Below are 25,766 nucleotides of genomic sequence, written 5' to 3' on the forward strand. Positions count from 1 at the left end.
CCCTCCCTGTGTCCGTGTGTTCTCATTGTTCAACTTCCACGTATGAGTGAGAACATGCGGTGTTTGTTTTTCTGTTCCTTGTGTTAGTTTGCTGAGAATGATGGCTTCCAGCTTCATCTATGTCTCTGCAAAGGACATGAACTCATTCTTTTTTATGGCTGCATAGTATTCCATGGTGTATATGTGCCACATCTTCTTTATGCAGTCTATCATTGATAAACATTTGGGTTGGTTCCAAGGCTTTGCTATTGAATATAGTGCTGCAATAAACATACATATGCATGTGTCTTTATAGTAGCATGATATGTAATCCTTTGGGTATATGCCCAGTAATGGGATTGCTGGTTCAAATGGTATATCTGGTCCTAGATCCTTGAGGAATTACCATGCTGTCTTCCACAATGGTTGAACTAATTTACACTCCCACCAACAGTGTAATAGTGTTCCTGTTTCTCCACAACCTCGTCAGTATCTGTTGTTTCCTGACTTTTTAATAATTACCATTCTAACTGGCATGAGATGGTATCTCATTGTGGTTTCTTTTTTGAGATGGAGTCTTGCTCTGTGTCCCAGGCTGGAGTGCAGTGGCCTGATCTCAGCTCACTGCAACCTCCGCCTTCTGGGTTCAAGAGATTATCCTGCCTTAGCCTCCCAAGTACATGGGACAACAGGTGTGCACCATCACACCCGTCTAGTTTTTGTATTTTTAGTAGAGTCAGGATTTCATCATATTGGCCAGGCTGGTCTTGAACTCCTGACCTTGTGATCCTTCCACCTCAGCCTCCCAAAGTGCTGGGATTACAGGCATGAGCCACCATGCCCAACCCTCATTGTGGTTTTGATTTGCATTTCTCTAATGACCAGTGATGATAAGCTCCTTTTCATATGTTTGTTGGCTGCATAAATGTCTTCTTTTGAGAAGTGTCTGCTCATATCCTTCGCCCACTTTTTGATAGGGTTGTTTTTTTCTTGTAAATCTGTTTAAATTTCTTGTAGATTGTGGATATTAGGCCTTTGTCAGATGGGTAGATTGCAAAAATTTTCTCCCATTTATAGGCATGGGCAAGGACTTCCTGACTAAAACACCAAAAGTAATAGCAACAAAAGTCAAAATTGACAAATGGGATCTAATTAAACTAAAGAGCTTCTGCACAGCAAAGGAGACTATCATCAGAGTGAACAGGCAACTTTGCCCACTTTTTAATGGTATTATTTGCTTATTTTTTGCTATTGAGTTATTAGAGTTCCTTATATATTTTGGATATTAGTCGCTTGTTGATGAATAGTTTGCAAATATTTTCTACCATTTAATAGGTTGTCTCTTCACTCTCTTGATTGCTTCCTTTGCTGTGCAGAAGTTTTTAGTTTAATATAGTTCTGTTTGTCTATTTTTGTTTTAATGTGTGTGCTTTTGAGGTCTTAGCCGTAAGATCTTTGCCTAGGTCACAACCTACAGAATGGGAGAAAATTTTTGCAATTTAGCCATCTGACAAAGGGCTAATATCCAGAATCTACAAAGAACGTAAACGAATTTACAAGAAAAAAAACAATCCCATCAAAAAGAGGGCAAAGAATATGAACAGACACTTCTCAAAAGAAGACATTTATGCAGCCAACAGACATATGCAAAAATGCTCATCATCGCTGGTCATCAGAGAAATGCAAATCAAAACCACAATGAGATACTGTCTCACGCCAATTAGAATGGCGATCATTAAAAAGTCAGGAAACAACTTAGGAGGTGGAGAAATAGGAATGCTTTTACACTGTTGGTGGGACTGTAAATTAGTTCAACCATTGTGGAAGACGGTGTGGCTTCAAGGATCTAGAACTAGAAATACCATTTGACCCAGCAATCCCATTACTGAGTATATACCCAAGGGATTATAAATCATGCTGCTATAAAGACACATGCACACATATGTTTATTGCAGCACTATTCACAATAGTAAAGACTTGGAATCAACCCAAATGTCCATCAATAATAAACTGGATAAAGAAAATGTGGCACATATATACCATGGAATACTATGCAGCCATAAAAATGATGAGTTCGTGTCCTTTGCAGGGACATGGATGAAGCTGGAAACCATCATTCTCAGCAAAATATCACAGGACAGAAAACCAAACACTGCATGTTTTTACTCATAAGTGGGAGTTGAACTGTGAGAACACATGGACACAGGGAGGGGAAGATCACACACCAGGGCCTGTTGGGCAGTGGGGGGCTGGGGGAGGGATAGCATTAGGAGAAATACCTAATGTAAATGATGAGTTGATGGGTGCAGCAAACCAGCATGGCACCTATACACCTATATAACAAACCTGCACGTTGTGCACATGTACCCTAGAACTTAAAGTATAATAATAAAAAAAGAAAAAAGTTAAAAACTAGTAATCAAAACCCTAAAAAAAACTTTGCCTAGACCTTCCTGTGTTTCATAGGAAAGTGTTTTCTCTGTTTTTATTTAGTAGTTTCATAGTTTTGAATCTTAATGTTTAAGTCTTTAATCCATCTTGTGTTGATTTTTGTATATAGTAAGAGAGAGACAGGGGTCCAGTTTCATTCTTCTGCATACTGATACCCAATTCCTTCTGCACCATTTATTGAAGTGGGTGTCCTTTTTGCAGTGAATGTTCTTGGTGCCTTTGTTAAAAATCATGACCAAGTGGGATTTACACCAGGGAAACAAGAATGGTTTGGCATGCAAAAGTAAATAAATGTTGTACATCACATCAACAGAATGAAGGATAAACAACATATGATCATCTCAATAGATGCAGCCACATGGCTGTAAACATGTGGATTTGTTTTGGGTTTCTCTATTCTGTTCCATCTGTCTTTATGTTTGGTTTTATACCATTACCATGCTGTTTTGGTTACTATGGCCTTGTAATATATTTTGAAGTCAGGGAGTGTGATGGGTCCTGCTTTGTTCTTTTGTTCAGGATTGCTTTGGCTCTTCTGGTTCTTTTTTTGTTTCATATGAATTTTATGATTTTTTTTCTATTTCTGCGAAAAGTGATCTTTTGATAGGGATTGCATTGAATCTATGTATTGCTTTGGGTAGTATGGTCATTTTAATGATATTAATTCTGATCCATGAGCATGGAATGTCTTTCCTTTGTTTGTGGCCTCCTTAGTTTCTTTCATTAGTATTTTGTAGTTTTCCTTGTAAAGATCTTTTACCTCGCTGGTCACATTATTTTTCTAGGTATTTTATGTTTTTGGTGGCTATTGGAAGTGGAATTGTCCTCTTGATTTCTTTTTCAGCTATTTCATTGTTGGTATATAAAAATGCTGCTGATTTTTGTATGTTGATTTTGTATCCTGCAACTTTACTGAATTTATTTATCATATTTGAGTCTTTGGTTTTTCTAAATATAAGATCCTGTCATCTGCAAGGAGATACATCTTCCTTCCCCCACCCCCCGCATTTTGGATGCGTTTTATTTCTTTGTCTTGACTTACTATTCTGGCTAAGACTTCAGTACTGTGTTGAATTTGAGTGGTGCAAGTCGACATCCTTGTCATGTTCCATTTCTTAGAGGAAAAACCTTCAGTATGATGTTAGCTGAAGTTGATATTGTTATATATAGCCTCTATTATGTTGAGGTATGTTCCTTCTATGCACAGTTTGTTGAGAGTTTTTAATCATAAAGGATATTGGATTTTATCAGATGCTTTTTCTGCATCTATTGAGATGATCATATGTTGTTTATCCTTCATTCTGTTGATGTGATGTACAACATTTATTTACTTTTGCATGCCAAACCATTCTTGTTTCCCTGGTGTAAATCCCACTTGGTCATAGTGTATTATCTTTCTGATAAGCTATTTAATTTGGTTTGCTAGTACTTTGTTGAAGATTTTTACATCTATGTTCATTAGGGATACTGTTCTGTAGTTTTCATTTTTTTTTGTTCTATTCTTGTCTTGTTTTGTTATTAGGGTAACACTGGCCTCATATGAGTTAGAATTCCCTCCTCTTCAATTTCCTGGAATAGTTTCAGGAGGATTGATGGATTGATATTAGTTCTTCCTTGTATGTTTGGTAGAATTCAGCAGTGAATCCCCCAGTCCTAGGCTTTTCATTTTTTTTCTTTTTTAATTATACTTTAAGTTCTAGGGCCCATGTGCACAACGTGCAGGTTTGTTCCATATGTATACATGTGCCATGTTGGTGTGCTGTACCCATTAACTCGTCATTTACATTAGGTATATCTCCTAATGCTGTCCCTCCCCCTTGTCCCCTCCTCACAATAGGCCCTGGTGTGTGATGTTCCCCTTCCTGTGTCCAAGTGATCTCATTGTTCAATTCCCACCTATGAGTGAGAACATGGTGATAGTTTGCTGAGAATGATGGTTTCCAGCTGCATCCACGTCCCTACAAAGGACACAAATTCATCCTTTTTTATGGCTGCATAGTATTCCATGGTGTATATGTGCCACATTTTCTTAATCCAGTCTGTCACTGATGGACATTTGGGTTGATTCCAAGTCTTTGCTATTGTGAATAGTGCTGCAATAAATATACGTGTGCATGTGTCTTTATAGCGGCATGATTTATAATCCTTTGTGCATATACCCAGTAATGGGTTGGCTGGGTCAAGTGGTATTTTTAGTTCTAGATCCCTGAGGAATCGCCACGTTGTCTTCCACAATAGTTGAACTAGTTTACAGTCCCACCAATAGGGTAAAAGTGTTCCTATTTCTCAGCATCTGTTGTTTCCTGATTTTTTAATGGTTGCCATTCTAACTGGTGTGAGATGGTATCTCATGTGGCTTTTCATTTTTAAGAGACATTTTATTACTTTTTAAATCTTGCTACTCATTATTGGTCTGTTGTTTTTCATTTCTTCCTGCTTCAACTACTTGGAAAGTTGTAGTTTCCAGGAATTTATCCGTTTCCTCTAGGTTTTTCAGTTTGTTAGCATATAATTGTTCATGATAGTCACTGATGATCTTTTGTATTTTTGTGTTGTCAGTTGTGTATCTCCTTTTCCATTTCTGATTTTGGTCTGGGTCTTTCTCTCTTTTTTAGTCTATCTAGTGGTTCATCAATTTATCTTTTTGAAGAACCAACTTTTTGTTTTATTGATGCTTCATATTGTTTTTTAGCCTCTATTTTGTTTAATTCTGCTCTGATCTTTATTATTTCTTTCTGTCTGTTAATTTGGGGTTTGGTTTGTTCTTGCTTTTCTAGTGTCTTGAGGTGTATTGTTAGATTATTTAAAATCTTTCTACTTTTTTGATGTGAGTATTTTATTGCTATAAGCTTCCTTTTTAGCACAGCATTTGCTGTGTCCTACAGGTTTTGGTATGTTGTGTTTCCACTTTCATTTGTTTCAAGAAATTTTTCTACTTACATTTTAGTTTCTTTATTGACCCAATGGTCATTCAGGAGCAAGTGTTTAATTTCCATGTATTTGTGCAGTTTCCAAAGTTCCTCTTGTTATTCATTTTTAGTTTTATTCCATTCTGCTCTGAGAAGATACTTGATATGATTTCACTTTTTAAAAATGTGTTGAGACTTGTTTTTTGGCCGAACATGGTCTATCATGGAGAATGTTCTATGTACTGAGGAGAACTGTATTCTGCAGTTGTTGAGTTGTTAGATAAAATGTTCTGTTAATATCCGTTATGTTCATTTGATCTAATGTCCAGTTTAAATCCAATGTTTCTTTGTTGATTTTCTATCTGGAACCTCTGCTTACTGCTGAGAGTGGGGGTGTTATAAAGTCCCTCGCTATTATTATATTAGAGTCTATCTCTCTCTTTAGATCTAGTATAATTTGCTTTTGTTTTATTTTATTTTATTTTATTTTTTATTTTTTTTTTTGAGACAGAGTTTCACTCTATCACCCAGGCTGGAGTGCAATGTGCAATGGTGCATTTTCAGCTCACTGCAACCTCCAACTCCCAGGTTCAAGCTAATCTCCTGCCTCACCCTCCCAAGCAGCTGGAAATACAGGTGCCTGCCACCAAGCCTGGCTAATTTTTGTAGTTTGTAGTAGAGATGGAGTTTCACCATGTTGGCCAGGCTGGTCTAGAACTCCTGACCTCAGGTGATCCACCCATCTTGGCCTCCCAAAGTGCTGGGATTACAGGCGTGAGCCACCATGCCCAGCTGCTGTGGTTCTTTTTAAAGATGTCTGTCTTTTTGGTAAATTTCTAATTTGTATCCTGAATTGTTTTTCTGATTTGTTTATATTTTTTTGGACTTTTCTTATATCTCACAGAACTTCTTTTGAAACAATAATTTGAATTCTTTTTCCAAGATTTTGTGAATTTATTTTTGATTGGGATCTATTGTCGGATAATCATTCTTCTCCTTTGGAGGTGTCATATTTCCTTTATTTTTCATGTTTCCTGTGTTCTTACATTGATGTCTGCACATCTAGTGTAATAGTCACTTCTAATTTTTAAAATTGGCTTTCATATGGGAAGACTTTTTCCTGAGGATGAATCTACAGTGTTGGTTGGGTAGTGTACTTTGGCTTTGATTCTGGGTGAGTACAGTTGTGCAGTCTCTGTATGATTTCTTTCTCTATAAACGGTGTCAGTAGTATCTGAGATTTCCTCAGTGGCTTAGGGTATAGTTATTACTGAAGGCTGTGGTGTAGTTTTGCTGGAGACTGAGATATCAGGTAGGCTAGTCTTCAGTCAGGGGAGGCATCAGTGGGACAGCATGCCTATCCCAGGGACCCTGGATGGCATACACTGACACTAGTCTCAGCAGGTCCAGGTGGTTCTATTTTTTGGCCCTCCAAGTGGCTTACTTGAATGCCAGTAGTGGCAACCATGGGCTGGACAGGTAGAAGGGTTCTCATGGCCCTGAGCAGCTGGTGTGTTATGAGTGATGGTAGTGGCAGTTGTAGGACTACCCTCTAGGTCCCAAGTAATGCATGCTGGTGTTGGTGGCTGCAATGGTCTAAGCAGGCTAGTCTCCAGGCCTGCAGACAGCACATGCTGGTAGGTGCCAGCTGTGGTTGTAGTGGCTTGGTGGGTAGGCTCAACTTCAGGCCCTTGGGAGGAGTGTTTAGGTGCCAATGGTGGTAGACTAGGCTGAGCAATCCCCTGGCCTCTGGACTGTTTGCTCTGGCATGGAGGAGAGGGTGAAGCTGGGCTAGGCTAGCTGGTCCTCAGGGCCCTGCAGTTGTGTGTACAGGTGTTGGCTGTGATAGGCAGGAATGGGGCAACCTCTAGGCCAGTGGCAGAATGGCACTGGGTGGTGTTGGTGGGGAGGCAATGTTTTTAGTGATGGCAGCCTACGCCAGCAGATGTTAAGCATGTGTGCCATTTATGCCTCAGCACCAGGTATGGTAGCCCATGGTTGCTTGTTCCTAAGCCCTGGGGTCAACAGCCAGCTCTTCTTTTGAACCTCTGTCCCAGCACTGCTGGCTTCTAGGATAGTGCATACTCTGTTGGGAGTAGTGTTTTAGAATGGTGCCTTGCTCAGCCCTGGTGGTAGCCTGCATCTTGATCATGCCTCCTACTTGGGTGTGGTAGCCCACGGTTGCTTGTACCTAAGCCTTGCAGGCAGCAGCCCATACTTCTCTTGCACTTCAGCCCTGGTGCTACTGGGTTGCAGGATAGCATGCAGTCTATTGAAGACAAAGCTCTTTTTTTTTTTTGAGACAGAGTTTTGCTCTTGTTGCCCAGGCTGTAGTGCAATGGTGCGATCTCAGCTCACTGCAACTTCTGCTTCCTGGGTTTGAGTGATTCTCCTGCCTCAGGCTCGTGAGTAGCAAGGATTACAGGTGCCTGCCACCACACTCAGCTAATTTTTGTATTTTTAGTAGATACAGGGTTTTACCATGTTGGCCAGGCTGGTCTTGATCTCCTGACCTCAGGTGATCTGCCTGCCTTGGCTTCCCAAAGTGCTGGGATTACAGGTGTGAGGCACCGCACCCGGCCGTGGGTCAAAGGGCTCTCCCATGGCTAGGATTGCAGGAGTCCATGGTGATAATGTGGACCACTGAGGGTCTCTCACTCACCCTTTCCCTGTATTGTAGTCTCCCTTGGCTCCCAGCTGATCTTGGCTGAGCAGGCTGCCTCACTTCATTCTCCTTCTTTCCTTTAGGTATTGCCTGCCACTTTTCTACTGAATTCCAGTATTCTCTCTTGGGTGACCTATTTGAAGCGTAATTATCTACTCACTATATTGGTTCTTCTTAGTGGAGGAAGCAAGTACAAAATGCCTTTACTTAGCTCTCTTGAATTGTTACTCCTGGTAACAATCTCAAGGTGTGGCAAGATACAGAAACAAATTGTGGTCTTCCAATCTTTTTTTTTTCTGTCATGACATCATTTGTCTGCAGTAGAGTTTGATTCCATTTCCATGTCATCTGCCTGAACAGGAAAGTACAAAGGGTGTTGGTATCCAAGACCAGGTTGTTATGAGCTGTGTAGGGAAGTAAAAATTGTCAAAACATTATCATATTCTCTAATTAATTGACCTCATAAAATTGACCTCTGTTCAAGTATCTCTTGTGTATATCTGCTTCTCTGGAATTCCTCTTTGTTAGTCCATTCCTTGCTGATGTGAAGATTCTATATTACAAGGCAAATATTATTTATTTGTGAAACAAACTTGCAAATCTGGCTAAAGATGTAGAATTTTATGAAGTTATTGAAAGTGATGGAGCTGAGCTGGTGGAATATGACAAATAAGACTCAGGCAGAAATAGGTCACCTGACAATGAAGGAAGAAAGTGTTAACAAGGAAGATGATGAGGCTGTGTTTGGAGAAACAAAGAATAGCAAAGGTCTTTGGGAAAAAAAATAATGAATCCTTCCAATATATTCACAAAAATGAACCTCTTTTTCTTGCAAAATCAAAAGTGAATGTTGGATCATGTTATATGAATATTTTTTCAGAAAAAGTGTTCCAAAAATGTCGGCAGAATTCATTCTTGCTTTGTTCTAGTTACCAGGGCAATGTTGCAGTATAACTTAAATTTTGTTAAATGTAAAGTAAAATACATCTTGGTTTTATAATTTAGTTTTAAAGATGTTGTTTCAGTCTTTCCTCCTGCCCTTTAATATGAAATTTGGTGTTATTTTGAAGTGGGTTTACTTAACTGGCCTCGTTCTGGTACTATCATTCTAGAATAACCAGGATTTACCTCTTTCCTTGCCTGTAACTTTTGTATAGGTAAGCTTGCCCAAGGTACTCATTCTAGTTGGAATGAGTTGGAGGAAATCATTTAGTATTACCTTATTTGTAAAAAAATTAATTTACTTTTCTGAAAAGAATGAGTTAGTATCCTTATTATTCTATACCCCAGTTTCCTGAGTTATTTGCTACAAATTTGAAGAATTTTGGAAATAAGTCTGTAGGGAGTCTAGGTGAGAAATATGTTTGCACTATGTATAATAAGAGAAAACTTCTTGAATTAGGAGAAAACATCACAATATTATTAGAAATTATCATAAAAAGTATTCTGAGAACATCATAGATACTTACAACCAAGAGGATTAATATAGTTATTGTTTAGCTATCGGACAATTTGTTATCCGTGTCTACTCCAGGTCCTAGATCGTGAAGCAAGTGACTCTTTTCCTTTCGAGTTTTACCTGGTCCTCAGCATTGACTATCCAGACTCCATCACAGAGGGAGGTTAGATGAGAGGACCAGAAGTTAGGATGCAGGGAGAATCTCTTCAGTGTTTTGAATAAGTTCTTGAAATAGATGAAGCTAATGAAGAGATGCTTTTTCTGTGAATGTATCTCTTCAGCCAGTACAGAGGCCAGCAGAGACCTCTCAAGATTCCTTATTGCCTAAGAAAGGAGAAGCCTGTTCACCTTGGTAAAGCCTGTCAGATAGTTCAGAACTTCCCTAGAGACAGAGTTTCAAGTTAGCACCATAAACTGGGCACAGATAAAGTTTCATAAAGTCCTCAAAAGTCTTAGATTTGTGTCTTTATTTATTTATTTATTTTTGGAGCAGAGTCTTGCTCTGTCACCCAGGCTGGAGTGCAGTGGCCCGATCTCGGCTTGCTGCAACCTCCACCTCCCAAGTTTAAGCGATTCTCCCTGCCTCAGCCTCCCGAGTAGCTGGGATTACAGGTGCCTGCCACCACGACTGGCTACTTTTTGTATTTTTTAGTAGACACAGGGTTTCGCCATGTTGGCCAGGCTGGTCTTGAACTCCTGACCTCAGGTGATCCACCTGCTTCGGCTTCCCAAAGTGCTGGGATTACAGGTGTAAGCCGCTGCATCCATCCAGTTTTGTGTCTTTATGTACTAAAAAATGTTATAACAGCCCATTCCTTAAGAGGTTCACATAGTTCTTTGAGATCTTGTTCCTTCTTGGCCTCATTTCTTTATCCTGTCAGTGTCTCTCCTAAACTCATTGAGGTGAGAGTGAAATTTCTGTTCCTTTGAAAGTTATTCTTTTTGTTACCTCTGATCCTCTGACCGTGCTAGTCCTCTGCCTGAAGCACTCTATCCCCACCTCTTTGTAGGTCTTTTATCCCCTGCTCAAGCCATTGACACTGATTTTGTTGGGGGAAGATTGAGGCAAAGATTGTTCATTTGGAATTTCTTTGCATTAAATTATTTTGATTGCTTTAAAAATTTTGGAAAACAGAAAATTATAAAAACATGAAAATTTACTATTTATACCACCCTTAGAAACAGCTATATTAACTTTTGCTATATTTCCTTCTAATTTTTTAACAATTTTATGCTTTTTTCCTTCACTTATCTGATAGATTATTATGCATATACAAAACTACATTCTGCTTTTACCCAGAGTGTAACTTTTTAAACAGCTGGATCATTGTTTGAGAATGAAATTTGTCTTTTTGTCTTTTACTTGAAGCTTCACAACCTTAAACATAGACATGAAGCAAATAAGCTTTAACAACCTAACATCTCATGTAGTCCTCAAGCAAATGATGATTTCCCTTCTTCCCATCACCTAACTTGGAGCAAACATCTAGCTCTTATATTATTATTTCTCATGCAATATTATCTAGGGTATTTTAGGTAAATGTGTACACACATACACACACACACACATACACACACACACACACAGGCACAGTCAGCCCTTGATATCCAAGGGTTCTGCATCTCAGATTCAACCAACCGCAGATTAAAATAATATTCAGGAAAAACAATAAAAAACACAACAATAAAAATATTTACATAGCATTTACATCATATTAGGTATTATGAGTAATCTAAGATGGTTTATAGTACATGTGAGAATACGTGTAGGTTCTGTGGATTTTGGTAACCATGGGGGTCCTGGAACTCCTGAGGATAACAAGGGATGACTATATATACCAAAAAAGTCATGAAATTATAGAGGTAGAATGGACTCTGAAGAAAACTTTCTTAAGCCCCATTTGATAGATGTGGGAGATGAGTAGGTAAGGTCCATGGTCCTGAGACGAAGCTGTGGCTGGTACTCCTTTCTCTTATGCCTCACTGATTCCTTTGTTCTTTACTAATCAATGCACATTTAAAATTTGTTTTAGGTGTGCACCAGGGAAAAGTATCACTTTGGTAACCAGACTTACTGCTTCTTGTGTAGCTCATTCACTTGGCTGTCAATAGGCATGAAATGAAAATGTTCCTACCTTCCCAGGAAAGAACTGGTTGTTCCTTGGCTACAGATAACCACCAGAACCAGTTTTAAACCTGGCCAAATCAATAAATGACAGTTTCTCATGAGTACACGAGTTTCTAAGAGCCAGGCAGTAACTGATAGTCACATTCTGGGAGCCGCATTTCCACAGCTAGAAATCAATCAATCCCCAAACAGCCTTGTGAAACCTGGCCTTTCCTAAATTTTCCTATCCACTTTGCTCCAAGAAATGGGGCCTTCTAAGTACACTCTCTGTATTAGTCTGTTTTCATGTCGTTAATAAAGACATACTCGAGACTGGGTAAGTTATACAGGAAAAAAGTTTAATGGACTTACAGTTCCATGTGACTGAGGAGGCCTCACAATCGTGGCGAAGGCAAGGAGGAGCAATTCACATCTTACATGGATGGCAGCAGGCAAAAAGAGCTTTTGTGGGGAAACTCCCATTTTTAAAAATCATCAGATCTCATGAGACTCATTCACTATCACACGAACAGCACAGGAAAGACATGCCCCCATGATTAAATACCTCCCACCAGGTCCCTCCGACAACATGTGGGAATTCAAGACGAGATTTGGGGGAGGACACAACCAAACCATATCACTTTCCTTTGCTATAAATTCATCTTTTGTTATACATATTGATTTGTGGGCTCTTCCTTCTTTAAGCATCGCAAAGTTAACATGTTTAAAACAGTACTTTTGATTTTTCTCACTCAATGTGTGAGAATGCCTCAGTTTTAGTTTTCCCCATCCGCTAGTCCAAACCCTCATGATCTCTTGCTTGGACCATTGCAGTAGGCTAACAGGCCTCCCTGCTTTGGATGCTTGGCTCTTTATACTCTGTTCTCAACATTGAATTTAGAAGGATTTTTTCAAAATCTCACTCAGATATGTCAATCCTCTGCCCAGAGCCTTCCAATGACTTCCCTGAATAAAAAATCCAAAGGCCCTGTTCTTATTTTGCAACACTCTTAAAACTTTGACTTCTGCTGTCTCTCTCACCCCAATCTCTATTGCTCTATCTTTGTTCACTCTGCTCCAACTCTACTGGCTTCCTTGCTATTCTTTGCAGATTACAGTATTCCTGCCTCAGGGACTATGTATTAAACCACTCTGCTGTTCTGACCTAGACATCCAAATGGATCAATCCCTCAAAGAACTCAGATGCTAATCTTACCAAAGAACTGTTCTGTGACTGTCCTAAAATAGCATGCCCAGTACTCAATAAATCCTTAACCTTGATTATTCTCCACTGGCCACCACCTGATATGCAGTTTTATTTGTTTTTGTGATCAGAATGTAAGCTCTATGAGTACAAGTGCATGGGTTTGTCCTCTGCTGTACTCCTGGGTTTATAACAGTACTTGGCTGATCACAGTTGATGAGTATTTGTCAAATATTTGAAAACATTCTGAAATTTTCATTAATTATGTAGAAGAAGTACCTCTAAGAATGCACATGTATGTCCTGATTTTAGGGGCCAACATGATCCCATTTGTATTTGATGGGTTTCTGATTGGGTGTACATTCCGTGCTAGGTTTAGTAGGGGACACAGAGAAAGAACAAAGACCTATTAAGAATAGCAAAATAAGTCAGCGAGAATTCCCTAAATAGTCATGTAGGATGAATTTCTTCACATATATTCTTGTGTTTTGTTTTAAGTTTTGCATAGATGTGAATTTTACTTTTTCAACTATCTAAAAAAATAGGACTCTGTCTCATGAATTTGAGGTGATACTTATTTTGAAACAGACTTGAATTCCTCCATTTTTAAACATTGAGTCAAAGATGGCAGATTGTTTTGGTTTATCTTGTGTGTTAATGAAAACAGTGCTACAACATGAAAAGGGCTGTGACATGAAAGAGACAGAGTGTGCTACAAATGACGGTCAACGTTGTCACCCCTGCCATTTGCATCAGTTCCTGGGTTCAGTTAACCCTGCTTCATTATAATAGCACAGCTTCGTGGACTGAGTTTTTACTTGGAACCCTCACATCACATATTTGTTTCTCTTACTGTGTAAGAAGTTGAAACCCTGGCTACTCTTTCTCTTTTCAAATAATGTGTCTCCAGTGCTTTTCCTTCTTTTTATATTGATGGCAGAAGGTGGCACCTGATGCTGACAGCAGAATGGCAGGTGATCATGGATGGGGGTGGCGGGAGCTGATCACGCTGCCATGTATTAATAGTCCTGTGAAAACAGTGGCATAAGTTCAGTCATAAGAGGGGACAAATATTTGCCCGCTCATGAATTTGCTTCGGTGTGGCTGCTATATTGAGACATGGCCTCAAGAGAAATACTATCTTTGCAGACAGACAGATTTTTCAGGGCTGCCCCCATGCCACTCTGCTGAACGCTACTGTTCCCGTATTAAACATATCTGCAGAGTCACTTTCTCTTCAGCCATCCCCTGTACAGACTTACGTGGAGGGGAGGGATGGCAGGAGTACAGGAGTGGGAGTCTGGCACCTGGCTCTATTACTTATTGTGTAGCTGTGGGCCAGACGCTCAGCTCCTCCAGGCCACAATTGCTGAGTCAGTAAAATAAAGGTGCCTGTCTTTACAATCTGTCACTATTATTCACGGTAATTCTCTGGTTGCACTAAGCTGTGTGTTTCCTAGTCCCTCAACTCTTGGCAAACATATATATGTTTATATGTTTATATATATATATATATGTGTATATATATGTGTGTGTATATATATATAGTCTTACAGAGCATACAATTCCCCTTGAACACCAGCACTTCATCCCATGTGCCCCGTCCTTGCAGTGGGTTAAGGGCTGAGAGCCAAGGAAGGAACAACTGCTCTTTCAGAGGTCAGCGCAAACAGAGGAGAAGCCAGAGGACTCAGACACCAGGAATTCTATTTACATTTACAGCAGCAGAGGCCACATAGAAATATTAATAGCTTTGGGCTTCAGTTCCCAAATTACAAAACAAAACAAAACAAAAATGCCATTTGGTTGGAACAGAAATTTCAACTCTGAGATTTTTCTGAAACTCTTCATTTATGTATACTTCTTTATTAGTTAAAAAAAAAAAAAACTATTCTAGAATTTTTGTTCTTTTCTTTTTCCTGGGAGGTGGAAAGAAAACAACCTTTTTATATTTATATTAATATGAAAAATCACTGGAAAAGTCATGAAATTTCCTCATGATGACTGTATATGGCTAACAGTAAAAATACCAAGTGTACACATATTTGTAGCATGAATCATCTCTTAAAATGCCCCATGGCTTTTCCTTTAAATAATGAAAAGCAATTAGCATTCAGCATCACTAGGTTGCTAGCAGCTATTGCAACCTGATCATTATTTCTGTTAGATCTTTGGGATGTAGTATCTTTGCCCTCCAATTCAGCCTACATGCTGTCTTTAGCTAACCCAACACCTGAAAGAGAAACTTGTCATGTGCCCTCTTCCTAATTATAAAGATTAAAGATATCCTCTCTCTATTAGTAGCTTCAGAATAACCATATTTTTATTAAGTGTCCCTATAGATTTTGAATTCAAAATGTATTTCAAATTTGGCTTATTTTTTCCAATGCACGGTATGTCTGATCTGAAGTCAGGATGAACCCATAGTACAGTTACTAATGTGGCCTTGGATAATTCTGCCTGGCTGGCAGTTTCGGGATTGGTTGAATCCTGACTTTATCTTCAGAGGAAACTGGGCTTTGTCCGCTTGGCAAAATGGGGTCACTGGCAAGGTGCTTGGGCCAGAGGAGGGGCCAAGGTGTTGATGGCAACTGTGGTGGGCAGCACAGCTGCCAGGAGTCTTGGTGATGGGAGGAAGAGTAATTCTTAGCCAGTGATATTCTTTGGACATCTTACTCAACATTGGGGGACTCTAATCTATAATGAGCACTCAGGAATATAAGGCTTTGAGAAGTGCCTACTATCAGCCTCCTTCCCGTGAAGTCAGTCTTTGTAGATGGAAGGAATGGTGAGTGACTTGGGGTGGAGTGTGAGTGGGGTGTGGTGGGGGGTAGCACCTCTAGTGGCAGAAACTACAGATGTTCATCCTAACTTTGAGGAAGATGGTTGTCATTCACTCAGGTTTGAGATGTGCAGGTTTGGGGGCAGAGTTGAATTTCTCAGGATCATAGAGGAGACAAAGATGAACTGTACACAGAGGCAGAGGATCATTATGGGACAGGCCAGGCCACGGGTGGCTTGGGTCCACAGCTCAAGTAATTGCTCTGTTTGACAAGGGGACAGATCTTTATTCTTGCTGGATACACAGTCAGCTCAGTTGTGGAGGTAGGAGATGTGGGAGAAATTATATGGATTCTAGTCTAGAATGGCTTCCATTATCTCCCTCACTTTTCCTTGGCTGAGTATGAAATAGAAGATGCTTTGTGTTTTAGACTTTTCGTTAACGTGTGTACCAAGCACCGCTATGGAACTAGCTTAGAGGGCAGTGTGAGCAAGTGTCACCTGACCGGGACCACCTTCTGCTTCCAAGTTCCAGTGCATGGCAGCACTCAGCCTCTTTCTCACCTCAGGAGTTCGGTCTGTGCTATGTTGGCCACTTCCACACAACATACACTGTGTTTAGAACAACTGCAGGTGACTGGCCTCATATCATGGAGAACATCTTTCAAATTCTTTATGAGTTTCCAGGGTTGAAAAGCCACAGAAGGCTTTCATGGGAAGCACCTTAGGCACTGGACCTTGGCCCAGCTATGTAATGAGAAGGTCAGCATGACTGGGAGGGAGTGAACAAGGGGCAATGGAAAGACATGAGGCCAGAGGTGTAATGTGGAGGCCAGGCCCCGGAGGGCCTGTGAGTCATGGTATGGACTTTGGTTTTTATTCTGAATGAGATGGGGTCTGTTGGAGGATTTGGGCTGAGGTTTGACATGAATGGACTTGTGTTTGTAAAGAATCATCTTAGCAGATGTGAGAGAGTAAAGGAAGGGGCAAAGCTGGAAGCAAAGATGCCAGATAGGAGGCTTTTGCAATGGCTCAAGCAAAAGATGATGGTGGTCTGAGCCCGGGTGGTGGTGGAGGAGATAGTGAGAAGTGGATAGGTTGTGGAGACAGATATTTTAAAGGTAGAGCAGACAGGATTTGTGGAGGAATTTGCAAAGAATGTGAGGGAAATAGAGGAGGCAAGAAAAACACCAAAGGTTTCTGTCTGGTCAGCTAGATGACTGGAAGGATCAGGCTTGAGGGGTAGTTAATGAAGTCAGTTTCAGACATGGTAACTATCAAACTGAGATTCAGGAAGCCATGGGTTCTAGTTTCAGTCTGGGCTCTGTTGCTCCAACTTTTGTACAAGTATCCTCAACAACTGATGTGAAATGCACCTTGCGTTGTGCACATTCTATGACCTATGAAGCAACATTGGGAGCTGACTGAAAAGCTTTAACGTTTGACTGCATTTACTACTAGCTATAACTGGATGTGGGACAGCTGAGCAACAGAACAGAAATTGTTCACAGTGGCCCCTCAGGGTTGTGGGTGTCACCAAAGAGCATAGACTATCCCTACCCCGACTTCCTCCTTCCAAGCTAACCTCAGCTTCTGAGCTCGTAGAGGCATGTCAGTGGAGGGATTCTGTCTTGACTGATATGCTCCCTTAGGTTTAAATCTAAGTGAGAGGTGCCTAAAATGAGACCAATATGTGCTTACCTTTACCACACTGGTTTAAATGAGAGAACTGGTCATCCATGTGTATTTGAGTAGCTGCTGGGTGCAAGGCCTTGTGACCACCTCTGAATTTGATTAGTGTCTGACATCTTTCAAAAACATTGCAAAATTGCAATTGTCCTTATTTTAAAGACCTTTGAAGGTTGCAACTAAATCATTCTTTGCTAAAGGAACATACTTTTTGAAAGCCTCTTAAAATGTAGTTGAGTGAATACTTGTAGCATTTGATGATTTTGAAGTGATACTTTTAAGTTAAATAGTTCTTTAGAAATCTGATGATGGTATTTTGGTTATTGGCTATATTCAATATTGGAAGCAAAAATGCAGGTATTTTTTTTTCCCCTCTGAACAGACCTGTGGCAAATACACCTTCAGTTTCTGCCATAATATGACTTATCCAGTGACTGTGACTTCGATTTCAAAGGGTTCTGCTGAATCTCACTATAGAACTGTAGGGTAATATTGGTGCTTTGCCCCGAATCCTCCTGTTCTCACCCTTTTGGTTTTGGCACCTTCCTGTCCAACAACACTTGCACCAACCACCCTCAGGTTCCTTGAGTCTGCCTTGCCTGCAGGCACAGAGAGCCAGTGGGAGTGTCTGGGAATGTTCCATCAGTCCCTCCTGCAGCTCTTAGCTAATGGCAACAGCTTCAGTAGTATAGAAAAGCCCAGTGCCCTTGCCTCAGTATAGGACAACTCTGAGTGGTAACTTACATTCCAGAGCCCCACTGATTGGGTTAAGAGGAGATTTTGCCTGATGTCATACCCTTGCTTGGATTTCTCCTCTGCCCTTTCCTGTTTCTCCCACTCTCTTACTGGTCTCTCCTGAGAGCATGTTTTCAATCATGAATTTGCACACACTAATCTTCATCTCAGGGTCTGCTTCTGGGGAAACTAATTTAAAAAAACGTTATCCCTGTGTTTCCCAAACTGAGCACCGAAGTGCCCCAGAGCTACAGAGAACTCCCAGGGGGCACTGTGAACTATTTTCAATTTTCTAAAAAACAAAACCCAAAACACCCTCAGTGCTCCTCAACATCCATCAGATACAGCATGAACAACTGAAGGCAGTTTGTGATTTCAATGTTAGGTCATCCTGCCTTCCTTTAGCTGATGGCATATCTTTCAGAAGCTGAGTTTTCAGTGGTTGCTCTGATAAAAAAACAAGTACTCTATTAAAGTCAGGGGGAAGAGAAAACAAGGATGGTGAAGTCCAAACTGATTCCCAGGCTTGAGAAGTTGTTTTGTGTCTAATAATGCATACACTTGCATTAATAAATAAGTGTGGCTATGAAAATAATCTTTTGATGTAATGTATTATTTTTTTCAAATGCATACCAATTTGTTAAAGCATAAATTCTTACCAAATTGGGCCTACCTAAATTTTGGAACATTTTGCTCTTTCTTTTGATCTTAGGGTACTATGAAATATTACTGAGTGAGTAAGGGTGGCGGCATAAACCAAATAAGTTTGGGGGGCCTCTCCTCCACACTGATAAAGATGGTTTAAATGTGTTTTGAATTAAAATGGGTGAAGTGTTCAAGTACCAAATAACAGTCCCCAGTGCAAATAAACTAAGTACTTTTTGTGTTCTTTATACTCCTTCATAGCCTTGTACTTTTATGAATTGTCACACTGGGGTTTTAAACGTGAACATGTTCTCTTGTTTTCTTATTTCAGAGAGTGGGTTAATCGAGCCCCATCTATTCATTTTCTGAGAGTGTTAATCTGTCTGAGGCTACTAATGAGGGATCCATGTTATCAGGTTGGTTGGAAAAAATATATATATATATATTTTACTTGTTATAAAGTCATAATAAAAGACTGGTGGGCTTTTCTTTGAAGTAGTCCATGTTTACTTTTTGTTTTCTCTCTCACAACTCAATAGCTTCCATATATGGGGAATGTCTCATCTACTGTTTAAAAAGATTTGAGCAGAGCACTTTAATGGGGACAAAAAATTTGTATATTTTTGTTGTATTATTTATGGGGTTAAGTGGTTTGAACTTTTTGGTCTATGTTTTCTTTGCTACCTGGCATTATTTACCGTTCAAGGAGGTATATGCTTGGCCACAGCTTCAAACATGTTCAAGGCTAAGCAGCTCCCTAGGTCTAAGTCAGCGGTGATGAGTGGTGGCCTGCTCATGTGGCTGAGAAGCAGCCAGTGGAGCTTTATTAGCTGCTCCAGGGTCAATCCCTTCCCAACCTCTAGAGTCAAATTTGAGTTAGAGGTGAGCAAGGAGCCTCCCACTTTTCCCAGAGGAGGGCACTGAGGTCAAGAATCTTTTCCTGGTTGGGTGTGGTGGTTCACACATGAACCACCATGCCTGGCCTCTGATTTTAGTGCCTCTCAAACTTTAATGTGCATGGGAATCACCTGGACATCTTGTACATGCAGAATCTGATTCAGTAGGTATAAACAAGATTCTTCATTTCTAACAAGTTTCCCAGGGATGCTATTGCTACTAGTTCATGGCCCATACTTTGAGTAGCAAAGACATAGTGCTTTAGCTGTGAGACTCTAAAGAAAAGCTTACTTAACACTTTTTTTTTTTAACCAAAAAAGTATCTCCTTTTATGCCCTGTCCTCATAAGCTACTAGGAAGCTCACACCTTTAATTTTGAACTTGATGTTATTGATGAATTATTATTTGAGTCAGCATATGTTTCCTTTAGGTGCCAAGTTTGGAAAAGTAACCATCCTCTGTTTTACATGGAAGCCCAATGCCATCCCAGTGGGAGCTATCTTATTTTCTTTGTTGTTTGAAATATTTGGGTTATCCTGCAACTCTACTTTCCTCATATTTCAGAAGTAACCATCTTTTCCATACTTGGCATTTGAGAAAATACTTTGGTACCAACCAGCCACAGAGCCTACTCTGATTGGACTCTTCTGGGATTCATGGGCACTACACATCTTTCCATTAGAAGAGTAGTCCTCTTCCTCATACTGTGTTCTAAACTGGCCTTGTGCTATTGTAATTTAGTTAACCACAGCCCTTTGGATATGTGAGCCAGGGCATCCTTGAGATGGCTTTCTGTCCTTGTTGCTCACAGTTTTCTGGGTAGGTAAGCATCCTTATTTTCCTGTGACCAACCATACAGAACTGTGTGTTCCATGCATTTCTGAGCTGCTTTTTGCAATTCTGTTTGGGTCATGTATAAATGAGCATAGGTCATACGTTTCCTTTTGCCTGGATCAGTCTTGTGTGCTCACTGTTCCCACTTAATTATTCATAGCACCCTCTTTTATTCCCCCATGTGTCTCAGTTTAGATGAAAACTTTCTATGTATAATATTAATAAAGTTTTCCAGGAGGAAGGTCCGGTTAATCTGACTTGAACTAGCAAATATTTGTCCTAGAGATGTTCTGTTTGTTCACAAAAACTGTTGATAAGAGTGTCTTACTCTGCCAATCTCCCATCTAAAGTTCTGCCTTTCTTAGTCTCGTTCTGGGTAGATTGAACGGGGTTGATTGTACTGCCCTCTGAAGGAAAAAATTCAGACGACTTTGTTTATGAGATTTTGTGACCAAGACACATATTAAACGAATATTGTCCTGCTGGCCAGCCTTTCCATAGAAGGGAATTATCTCTGAGTCTGTCCTCTCTGGCACTCTTTCCATACAGAAGACCACGTGCTCAGGCAGTTGTTCAACATCTTGAGGTGCCAAGAATTGTTGGCTGAAGTCACAAAGCTATGCTGGGGTTTACTATGACTTGTGACTTACGCCAGTGACTGTCGGCATGCCTTTTTCATGGGTATCTGTTCCTTTCCTCTCTTGTTTGGTCAGTACTGCAGGGTCCATAGCAGCTCTTCCAAATCATCTTCACTTTTCTCACCCAAACCCTCTCCTGCCCCATTATTCTCATCAAATTATATCATCCTCCATCCCCTGTTTTACAGGGAAGCCCAAGGCCATCCCATTGGGAGCTATCTTATTTTCTCATTGTTGTTTGAAATATTTGGGTTATCCTGCAACTCTACTTCCCTCATATTTCAGAAGTAATATTCCTCCTCCTGGCCAAGGCTTTCTCACTCTATTTTTCCTTACCATAAAAATGTCCTTCTCTTGACTCAGCTATTCCTTCAAGTCCTTCTCCTACTTTCATACTATATTTCTTGAAAGGTCAGGCTATGTCTCCTGAATCCAGTTCCTTTCCACCAGGACTGATGTATTGCGTAACTTGCACATTGAATTCTATGTACAAGGTTCTCTCTGGAAGCCATTTAAATAGATCACACTGGGCCATGCTGCAGTCCTCATTCCTTGACTTAGAGGTTGCAAACTGGTAGCTTGTAGACTGGATCTTTCCTGCTAGTACAGAGTTTCCATTATATGTTTAGTGAATGTTCCAACCAGGAAAGGCTGGAAGGAATGACAGAGAAGCCATTTTGAAAATAAAATTGTTTAGAGTTTTTCAGAATTAAAGGAAGACACATATTGAGATTTCAGTTGCAGCTGGAGTCCCAAGCAGCATAAAGATAAGCATTCACCTGGATTCATTATAGTGAAGCTATAGTACATCCCTTATCAAAGATAAAGAGAAAACCTTAAAAGATCCTGAACTGCAATTATGTTAGAAACAATAAGAAAAAATAGTTGGATTGAGTAGTCTTCTCTCAGCCCTTACATTCCCCAACCTGTTTGTAGCAGCATGTATACTTTACCACGTTTTCTCTTTGCCTCTACTGATCCTGAGAACCTCTAGCTTTTATTCAGCATTTTTTGAGTATTATTTACATGTTCCTCTTCTTCACCTTGTCTTCCTAAATAACCTTCCCCAAAGGTTTTTTTCTTTATTGTCTTCTCCCATATCTTCCAAGCTCTTGGCTTCAACTATCTTTTTGTTGTTGTTGTTTGTTCACAAGTTCATATCTTCAGCCTCAAACTTTCCCCTTTAAGTCCCAAGTTTCCAGAGACATGTTAGACAAGCACCTCGATGACACAGTAGCACAGTGGTTCTCAAAATGTGGCCCGTGTACTGTTGACAGGTCTCTGAAACCCTTTCAGGGGTTCCACAAGATGGAATCTATCTTCAACATGATGCTAAATTATTCCAAATGATGTTATTTGTCTTTTCACTCTCTGTCTTACATGTGTGCAGTGGCATTTTCCCTAAGCTACACAACATCTGGTGACATCATGGCCCTGGGAGCTGATGGAACATGTGTACTTGTGTATTCTTGTGTTTTAAAAATTTCTCACTTTTAATTTCTAATGCAATAAATATAAACAGATACATTCTAACCCATATAAACCAAAGCTCTTTGAGGTTCTCAGTAATTTTTAAGACCGTAAAGGGGTTTGAGACCAAAACTTTGAAAACAAGGATTGTAGTATATTATACTCAATAACTTTATAATGGAGCTCTTTAATTCTTCCCCTCATCCTTGAACTTTTGGAATCAATTCCTCATTCTGTTAATGGCACCATATTTTGTCAGACTCAGCATAGAAAACTTTAGAAGTATCTCTTATATTTCCTTTTTTCTCATCCTCCTACAAATCGAGTATACCAAGCCTTTTAGAAGAGTGTTTACAGTTCCAAACCTAGAAAGATAAGTAAAGGCCAGTCCACGGAGGGGCGTTAAAATCATAACCAAAGAATAAACTTTATGGAGCCATGGGTGATTTTTGAATAGAGGAGTAAATGGTCATGTCAGTCGTTCGGTGTTTAAGGTTATGCGGTGTGTTCAGCATTCATTGATTTAGTTGCCCATGGGCTTAGGATGAGAGCACCTAAGGAAATGACGGTTTTGGCTGTAATAAAAATATATTGGCATAATGTGCTCCGTTTTTAAAAACATCCTTTCTACCAGTATTATATTATTGGCTCTCTTTTTGTTTTTATAAAAAGGAACAATTCAGGAGGTAAGCTTAACAAGGACATTGTTCACAGTTTACAGATTGAACTGAAGTTCAGAATAACCAGGAGACTTTCTCCAGGTCAGTAGACTGAGAAATACACAAACCAGTTTTATGACCCTCTGGCCTGTGACAGGGGAAAGATGCGGAGGGCTAAAAAGGCACACAGGGCACGTTGCTGTAATCTAAGCTTGCAGTCATATTTGCTTTTCAAGTCAGTAACTAGAACTGTTAAGCCCATGTGTATACATACCTTGTAGTCATGGTTTTCTTTAGTTTACACTCTTGGGTTGGTACAGTCCTGTTGATACAAGGAAAGGAAATGCAAAGAAGACCAGGGTCTGTGAGCAATCTCCTGGCTTTGCTCCACTTTCCATAGGAGCATGGAGGGAAAGTGTTCACTTCATAAATGAAGGTTAAATTCTTGAGTACATAACATAATGACAAAATTCTCTAAGAGGGAGTAAGCGTCTTTCTCATTCCTCTACTTTATAGCAGCACTTCTCAAACTTTATTCCACAGGAGTAATACGTGTCCTGGGAAATGAAGCGTGGTTTGGTTAGGGATGTTTAGAAAAAGCTGCACACTAGTTCTTCTTTTAGAGACTTAGAGTGCACAGCAGTTCCAAAGAGTCCTGAGATAGAGAATTTGTTAAATCTGTTTTGCCTAATTATTTCCCAAACTGATTGAACCATAAAACTCTCTTCTTCTTGCTTTTTTTATCTTTTTCTTCTTCTTTTTTTTCTTTTCTTTTTTTTTTTGGCAGCATGCCTAATCCTATCCACTGCACAAAACAAAATGACTGTCTCCAGCACACGGTTTGGGAAACATTGACTTAGTCCCATATCATCAAAATTATTGAATAAATTTCTTATCCTGGCAAACATTTAAAAATAATGTTACCATGACCATTTAAACATCATATTCTTCCTTGGTGTCTTCCCACTCCCAAGCTTCAAATGAATCTCCTTCATGTGAACAACTCCCAGATTTTGATCTTGTGCCCTCACTTCACTTTCTGTGGCCTGTTGTATTTTTTTTTCACCTGGGCCTCCTATCAGCACTACAGCATGTCTAAAATAGAGTGCTCTCCTGTATCCCAGTCAATTCCTTTCTCTTTCCCTATGTTAGTTAATTATGACATTGTTCCCAGCCACTCCCACCGAAGTAGACTGATGTCTTCAACTTTGCTTCTTTTCTTCCAATCTTTCTTCATGTTCAGTTGATCACATGGCTTCAAATACTACACTTTTCTCTCCATTCTTATTCCTGTTGTCACTGACCCCAGCTGAGCCCCCAGTTTATAGCCTCCCCATCTCTAGTTCATTTTATGACTAGAAGGAAGGAAATCCCCAAAGCTAACTCTGGCCAGTCCCTTGCTCACACGTTTTCACTGGGTATCATGGTCTGCCTGAAAACATTCAAATTCAGGCACACATCTAAGTCCTCCCACAGTGGGAATCCACCCTAATTTTCTAACATTTTTTTCTAGTAATGCCCTCCATGGAGTTATGGAACTGCTTCTCTCAGAGTTACAGCATGTCTCGATGTTTTGTCTGCACAATTTCTGTTCACCTTTGAGCCTCCTGCTCTCTTTGCTGGAATCTCCTTTATTTTCACCTGTTCCTGATCTTTACTCAGCAAATCCATCCATCCTTCCAGTCCCCATTTAGAGACCACCACCCACATGAGGTGTCTCTTAGTCCTCTCAGCAGGAATGAGGTGTCTCTATTCTGACCCCTTATAACACTGCATGTGTAATTTACTTTTAACACTTATCTCATTCTGTCTTAAGTTCCAGTTGTTTGTATACCCACCTTATGCTTGCTTACAGCTCAGCAAAGGGCACCTCTGCCATCTACATATTTGTGTCTCCTTCAGAGCCTGACTCAGGGATTTTACAGAGGTGGAATGAAAAAAAAAAGTTTGTTGAATAAATATAACTGGTTTTAAATGTTATTTTAATTTTTATGTGTATGAAACCTCCTACCACAAATAGAGATCATATGAACAATATTCTCGTGCTCTTTAATTACAGCTCTTCTAGAGTGAATAGCATTGATGAGGCTTCAAATTAATAGGTAGTCACAGAACTATTTTTATTTAAGTTCTAAATGTTCTTTTAAAATCTAATTTAGATGTAAGTATGTTTAGTATTTCCAAGTTCACTTTACACAGACTATGAAAACCTTGACCCAGGAGGCCTTGAGAGAAAAAGGCCCCTGTGCCTTTTCCCAGTCTGCCCACTCACTGGCTTCATGGCAGAAGTAGACTGTTCTCTCCCAGCTCATGTACTCATCCCTGTGCACTTCCCAGAATTGAAATTATGGCTCTTGTTTATGTTTCAAATAACTTCCTTGTGTGCATGTTATGTAAGAAGAGAGATGTCAATACAGATGTAAGTAAGCAGGTTAAAGCCACCTGAGAATATTTGTCTATAGATAAATGACAGTGTGGCTAACCTGAGAGCACTTACTATTAGTAGATCTCCAGGCTGGTCCATTTCACAATTTAAAGTCCTGTATCAGGAGACATTGTCAAAAATTATCTCTACATTTATTTAGAGCATGGGTCTAATAAGATCATTCATCTAATAATTTTGAGAAGCTCTTTCTTTCCTAGA

The 25,766-nt window shown here is 39.8% G+C and overlaps 1 protein-coding gene across 3 annotated transcripts in view; it reads left to right on the forward strand.

Annotated features, from left to right (window-relative positions):
• The window catches only part of NEK10 (NIMA-related kinase 10), a 259,204-nt gene that overhangs the window by 31,449 nt on the left and 201,989 nt on the right, over positions 1–25,766 (forward strand). For all 3 annotated transcript variants that reach the window (XM_011956225.1, XM_011956227.1, XM_011956226.1), the window contains exon 7: positions 18,956–19,040. In XM_011956225.1, the coding sequence (XP_011811615.1) occupies positions 18,956–19,040 (85 nt within the window). The remainder of the gene's footprint in view (positions 1–18,955; positions 19,041–25,766) is intronic.

The sequence above is a fragment of the Colobus angolensis genome, unplaced genomic scaffold, assembly GCF_000951035.1.
Source record: "Colobus angolensis palliatus isolate OR3802 unplaced genomic scaffold, Cang.pa_1.0 Scaffold411, whole genome shotgun sequence".
NCBI classification, from domain to species: domain Eukaryota; kingdom Metazoa; phylum Chordata; class Mammalia; order Primates; family Cercopithecidae; genus Colobus; species Colobus angolensis.